The sequence below is a fragment of the Perognathus longimembris genome, chromosome 17 (genome assembly GCF_023159225.1).
Source record: "Perognathus longimembris pacificus isolate PPM17 chromosome 17, ASM2315922v1, whole genome shotgun sequence".
NCBI lineage: Eukaryota > Metazoa > Chordata > Mammalia > Rodentia > Heteromyidae > Perognathus > Perognathus longimembris.
The window spans coordinates 38,426,285-38,433,513 of NC_063177.1; the positions used below are offsets into that span (position 1 = coordinate 38,426,285).

The 7,229-nt window shown below is 42.7% G+C and overlaps 1 protein-coding gene across 1 annotated transcript; it reads right to left on the bottom strand.

The window, feature by feature from the left end:
* Positions 1–5,485: 5,485 nt before the first annotated feature.
* Positions 5,486–6,094, bottom strand: LOC125365327 (keratin-associated protein 4-11-like). Its single transcript, XM_048365332.1, has one exon. The coding sequence runs from the start codon at positions 6,092–6,094 to the stop codon at positions 5,486–5,488; it is 609 nt and encodes a 202-aa protein (XP_048221289.1).
* Between the last annotated feature and the right edge of the window lie 1,135 nt (positions 6,095–7,229).

The following is a 7,229-nucleotide window of genomic DNA, read 5'->3' on the forward strand; positions in this document are numbered from 1 at the left end:
TCCTGCAGCAGGTGGTCTGGCAGCAGCAGGGCTGGCAGCAGCAGGGCTGGCAGCAGCCGCAGCCACAGCAGGAGTTGACCATGGTGTCAGAGGATGGAGGTTGTGGGTGGTTGTGGGTGGGTGTGCAAGGAGATGTGGCTGAATGGTTTGGAAGGCTCTGTGTCCCACATGCTCTTTTATACCCTGCTAAACAGCAAGTGTGATCACATGGAGTGTTTGTTCCTTGTGGTTGTTTATGTTTACAAACAGGTCATTATCAAATTAGGCCACCATGGCTTCCTGATTGAATTTTCTTTTTTTTTTTCCTGACGCTGAACCAATCACATAAGGAAGCATTTATTTGAGGTTTAACATGAAATTGTAGAAAGAAAAGTTTGTATACACTAATCCACATTGAGTCATAACACATAACAAAGGACAAAGTGAAAACAAAGAAAACTAACTGGCAGCTATATACAGTTGGATACAATTGTGTTTTATACACTAGAAAGTCTTTACAATATAGTCAGATCAACAGAAGACCAAATCTTCAATGTAGTCCTGTAAGATGGGTTTCTTTAGCATCTCCTGCTTTCTCTAATGCTCTCCTTTAGTATGGCTGGTAATTATTTTGTTGATTGCCACCTCCTCGGGATGCCTTGCTATAATGCTCTGTTGACCACAGTAGTCTGTATATCCATGTCTATATCCATAGTTCCCATAGACATGCCAAGTATAATCATATCCGCCATAGCCACTATAGTTTTGATCACCACCATTGGCACTATTGTAATGTCCATATCCTTGATATATGTGGTGCTGAGGAATCAAACCCAGGGCTTCATGTATACGAGTCAAGCACTCTTGCCACTAGGCCATATTCCCAGCCCCCCTGATTGAATTTTCAAGTGGGAAGGAAAACACGATGCCATTTTTCTGGTGAATTGGAATTGCCTTGTCCATTCACAGAGAACCATCTCCTCAGTGTGTGCCTGTTGGTCTGGTTCCTCAAAGAGCTGTCACGTGGCTGCTAGCGTCTCCTTATGCTATGCTTCAATCTCTTTTTACATGGCACATCATGTCTACTGTCAGGTATTCAACATTTTATAGACCCATATTTGTGTGGGGTGATCCAGGAGTGTACAGCCTCACTAGAACCTAATGAGCCCTTCATCAGGTCAGGTGGGAAGGAAGATTTGCAGGTGAGAGCCAGTGGCGTGGAGACAAGAAAGCTATCAGGACATGTTCCTTCCTCCACTGTGAGTCAGGATCCATGTCCTTGATGTTTTATGGGAAGATTAGGACACTCTCCAAAAGGAAAAATATTGATATACCTTTTTATTTCTTTTTGAGAAACAAATATCTGCATGCCATTTTTAGCATCCTGTGAGCATATGTCTACAGAACTCTCTTATACCCTGAAGTATCTCCTTACTACTGTACTGTGGGCTTGGTTTTTGTTTGTTTGTTTGTTTGTTTGTTTTTGCTGACTTTGTCTTCCTGTCTTTTTGTCGTTTCTAATTTGTGGTTTTTGTGTGTTTTATTCTACAAATATTTTGAACTGAGAATCTCATGCTTGCCAAGCAAATGTCTCCCACCTGAGACCCACGCTTTACCTTTTCCCCATGTTTGTTTAACAGGTCATCTGGAATCCTGTCATTTTTGCAACACTTACTTGCAAAGGAAAAGCACATTTCATAGTTTTATGATTTCTTCTTTTCTACACACAACCTTCTAGTCCTCTGTGTAACTCCTAGGCCCGGCTAAGGAACTAGACTCTCCTGTTTCATTATTCAAGAGGGTTATTAAACTTCCCTGCTCCAGACTTCATTTTTTCAAATACACAGTGAAGCATCAAGAAAAACAAACTTTAAAGAACAAATTTAAAAAGAAACATAATAGAAAACAGACATAAATGAACTATTTTCATCTCTCATTTATTTGTAGTGTAGATACTCAAGCTTAACACATGCAAATATGCCCATACAGAAAGTTGATTAGTGTTTCTAGAAGAAAGAAATGCTGTCAGCCTCATGTGGTTCAGGAAACACTGAAGAGACTACTGAGAAGTTATGTGATGAAATAACCAAGTGTCTTAAAGAAGACAAAAATCACTTGCAATATTCTTATCACATTAACTTTGTTTTCAAATGTTTTATTTCTATACTTTGATGCATGGGTTCATGCTTATGAAGCTGAAACCCTGAAAGTTGAAAAATGATATGTTCTGTGTGGACTTAATTTTCTTTTGACTGATTAAGAGAGACATAGGAAAACATAAAAAGATAGAAGAAAAGCTTTTTGATTCTTAGAGGGGATGGGTCCACATAAATTTAGGCAGTAAAGAAAGCTCTTTCCCCACTGATAAAAGGGAAGAGAACATTCTCTAGAATGATATAGGCACTAGATTCCCTAAGTAAGTTTTTCTTACAGGTGGCTGCCTGGAAGATCATCTGGGGAATATTACAAACTGCCTGTCTCTGCCTCCTGTCCAGAACAATTGTGATTTAATTGGTGTGGAGTAATGCCTGTGCCCTGGGAGCTTTTTAGTTTCCCACTAGGTAGGGAAGCATGAGATCCACCTTCTTAAAGTGTCCATAGGACATCTATTTGTTTTCATATCCAGAGACTAGAAGACACAAAAATAACTCCATTTTATTTGATGGTATCTTTAGGTACCCAAATAGAAGAAATAATTCTGACTTAAAGCACTAGACTTTGAGCCTTGTGGATTGACGCACTGATCATTGGCATTAGTATTTTACATGACTCTAGTAGCAAAGGCTACAGACCTACATGGTGGAGAACGGCCTATCAGCACATGAAATCAAATATAAAATTACTATCAATTGCATGCCTCAGAGTTAGGGCATAGTATTAAATGTGAAACCAAACATTCCATCACTCTCTGTATTCCTTACTGAAGTTCACATATGTCTCATAAAATGCCACAGACAGTTAGCATACAAGAAAATTTTGTGAAGTCTGCTTGAGTGAAGCTAATTTTTAATACATAGAATAGTAGATAGAGTGTCATTTCTTTCCTGTTGTATAATTTTTGGACACAAGAAACTGGCTGATGGTCTCCAGGGATGGTAGCTTATTGGGATCTAGGTGTTACTCTCTTGCTGACAAGATAGGCATTCATCAGAGGTTAGCCTGAAGAGTTGACTAGCACGAGGAAGTCACAGTGTTTGTCACTATTTAATGTTTTTAGGTGACATTGTTTTGAAGCAAGTTGGTAAAGTATGGAGAATTGCAGACCATGAATACCAGGAAGTAGAAATAATTGAGACCTACTTGAAAGATTTTAGGTTTGTAGCTAAAGAATATATACATGCATTCACCTACATACACATGCGCACACACACACACACACACGGAGAGATTCTATATGAAATTCACTGACTTACTGTAAATCTAAACTACAACCTCCAAGAACAAATATATTGAAGTGGTATCAGTATCTCAGGAATAAGTAGCCAAGTCATATAATCAACCTAGGAGCTCATCAACAATTAAAAAAATAAAGACAATATGGTTCATGTATAATAATAGATTGAGTATTATTTATTCATACCTTAAAAAAATGAAACCAGCTGGACACAGTGGCTTGCACCTATAATGTAGGAACTCAGGAGATTGGAAGGACTGCAGTTCAGGGCAAACTTCATTAGACTCCATTATCATGCTTTAAAAGCTGACCTGTGAGGGGGGGGGAGTTCCATAGTTTATTTGAAAAATATCTAAAACTATAAAAGGCTGGAGGTGTGGCTCTAGAGATAGAGAGCCTAACAAGTTTAAAACCTTAGGTTAAACCTGACTACTAGAAATGAAAACACATACACATACACATACACACACACACACACACACACACACACAGTTACATAAAATTTTGTCCTTTGCCACAGATTCATAGGATAGGAGATCATGTTGTTAAGTGAAATAGACTCTCTGAGAATACGAAATACCATGTGGGACTTTAAAAAAACAACAACAGACAATAGTAGTGAGGAAGTATCCTATGGAAAAGAAAGTACAAGGAGTGAATGAGGAATACTAGGATAAGTCAGAGTGCCAAAGACAAAATTGTTGGGAATGCATGTGTGAAAAATGTCATAATACAACCTACTATTTTACACAATTAATACATGCTGATGAGAAAGATTTTGAAAGTAAAACATCCAGGATAAAAAGACTAACTACAACTGGTCTGGCAACAATTGTGCAAAAGATGCAAGGAAGACTCAGCAAAATATCAAGAAGATTGAACATGTCAGGGGGAAACACACACACACATATACCAGAGTGAGTTTTGACACAGTGACAACCACCTGTATTTGGGGGCGAGGGGTGGACAAACAAACGTGTATGATGACAGCAACATTGAGATGAGGAACATGGCGCCTTAGACCTTGTACACTCTGAGGCAGTCCAAACAGGACGAGAGGGGTGGGTGTCCAGACAGAACAATTTACTCGGGAAATGATCACAGGAAAGGTTGTAGGAAATAATTGAGGACGGCAAGGGAACCAGGACCGAGTGCTCAGGAACAGCTGGACTGCATTTCCACTGATGACCTCTGGGACACTGGACACCCTTGTACAGAGAAGGGTGCACCAACTCCATTCCCCCAATTGAGCTGTGTGCCTGGAGCTCTTCACTCCAGCCCACAACTTTCTCTTCAATAGAGAAGTCCTCTGCAAAGAATTCCAGAAATGGATCCCTAGGGAACATCCCCTCTGCATTCAGGGAGGAGTTCTGACAGATGAGGAGAAGGCACCCCTTGAGTCCTTTATTTCTGTCCTTCAGTTATTTAAAAATGCAAATGGGGATGGAGTTACTAGGGAGTTGGAAGTGGATTAGCTGGAGATTAGTGAAGGGATCAGTATGGAGAGTCATGGGATAAGTCAGTGTGCCTTCTATACACATGTACTCATAGCTGAGGAATATTCAGGAAGAAAAAATGAAGAGACACGATGTCTTTATATTTGGACGCTTGCAGAATTTAGGTTTATTCATGAGTAATTCCAACACTTGAAATAAAAAAGATTAAGGAGCAAACACTTCCAGGGGGGAAACGTGACAAGGTGACCGATTTCAAAGTTCAATTTTTTTTTTTTTTTTTTTTTGGCCAGTTGTGGGCCTTGGACTCAGAGGGCCTGAGCACTGTCCCTGGCTTCTTCCCGCTCAAGGCTAGCACTCTGCCACTTGAGCCACAGCACCGCTTCTGGCCGTTTTCTGTATATGTGGTGCTGGGGAATCGAACCTAGGGCCTCGTGTATCCGAGGCAGGCACTCTTGCCACTAGGCTATATCCCCAGCCCCTCAAAGTTCAATTTTTTGTTCCTATTGGAGACAGATAGTCAGCTGGCAGGAGAGGGGCCATGTATTTAGAGGCCCATGCCAACTCCAGTGGGAACTGAGGTTTTGTGATTGGCCTCCTGTGATTCAGCATCAAGAATGCTGCCTGCAGAAGATCAGGAGCATGCAAGTCAACTTGGTCAGCAGCAGGAACTACTGCAGCAGCTGGGGCGGCAGCAGCTGGGCTGGCAGCAGGGCCTGCAGCAGCTGGAGATGCAGCAGCTGGGGCGGCAGCAGCTGGACTGGCAGCAGGGCCTGCAGCAGCTCGAGATGCAGCAGCTGGGCTGGCAGCAGGGCCTGCAGCAGCTGGAGATGCAGCAGCTGGGGCGGCAGCAGCTGGACTGGCAACAGGGCCTGCAGCAGCTGGAGATGCAGCTGCTAGGCTGGCAGCAGGGCCTGCAGCAGCTGGGGCGGCAGCAGCTGGACACACAGCAGCTGGGGCGGCAGCAGCTGGACTGGCAGCAGGGCCTGCAGCAGCTGGAGATGCAGCAACTGGGCTGGCAGCAGGGCCTGCAGCAGCTGGAGATGCAGCAGCTGCGGCGGCAGCAGCTGGACACACAGCAGCTGGGGCGGCTGCAGGGCTGGCAGCACACAGACTGGCAGCAGGGCCTGCAGCAGCTGGACACACAGCAGCTTGGGCTGCAGCAGCTGGGCTGGCAGCAGCTGGACACACAGCAGCTGGGGCGGCAGCAGCTGGGCTGGCAGCAGCCCTCCTCAGAGCAGGTGGAGCCACAACAGGAGTTGACCATGGTGTCAGAGGATGGAGGTTCTCGGTGAGTTTTCTCGGGGGAGATCTGGAAAGTGTGGAAGTCTCCTTGCCTTGATGCCCTTTTATACCCTGCTAAGGGTCTACCTCCAGCATTCTTTCCTTGTTATTGTTTGTGTTCATTAATAGGTAATTATCAACCTAGGCAATTGTATTTCCATGGTTAAATGTCAGGGAAGGAAAACATGATTTCCTTTTCCTGGTGTAGGATTCACTGGGCAGATCTTGTGGAATCACTTCCTGATTGTTTTCCTGTTTGTTTGCTTGTTTGATTTTAGTTTCTCAAAGAGAGCAGTCACGTGATAGTCTGTGTCTCACAATGTACACTTCCATCTTAATTTTTGCAGCCTGTGCTGCCTACTCCTCAGGAATCTTGATTCTTATGGACCCACAACGGTTTTGTTGACCCAGGAGGATTAAAATTTCATGTGAATCTGGAGGCTCCGTGGTCCTGATCCAGGTGTATAAGAATAGTCTGCATGAAAACCCTTGATGAGAGAACAGGACATTCGAAAATGACACTTTTCTTGCTGAAAATAACGATTCTTTTTTAGGGACACACAAGACTACATCCTGTTGGAAAACTGAATGGTAAAATTTTGGTGAGTTTTTTTTCCCCTTTTGAGGCTGAGGCCCTTAAAATTGTTCTTATTCTATCCTTCTGTTTCAATATCCAGAAAAGAGAAGCCATACAAACAATCTAATTACAATTCAAGTTATCTAAACCATAGAAGAAATGATCCTGAAGCAGAAACATTGAACCCTGTAGACTGAAGCCCTGATAACTCTCTGTGTTATTTCATTTCACTTGAACTCCAGACCAACAAACCCACACAGGCTGAGAAGGAACCGACAAGGCTTGAAGCATAATGGGTGATTACTATCAAAAACAGTCTGGAGTTTTATAAAACTCAATACCCTGGAGAGTCATCGTAGACTCTACTCCTTGCTAAATCACTCCTGGCCTGGAAAAATAGATGGATAATGAACATGTCCTGGGAACACAAATTAGGATGTGTACTTCAGCAGGTACCTCTTTCATTACATAGAGAGGTAGAAAGGATCATATAAATTCATCCATGTGATCATGTTCTTTTACTTTAATGTACATAGAATCT

Coding starts and splice junctions, on each gene's coding strand:
- LOC125365327 (XM_048365332.1), bottom strand. CDS start 6,094: ATGGTCAACTCCTGTTGTGGCTCCACCTGCTCTGAGGAGGGCTGCTGC.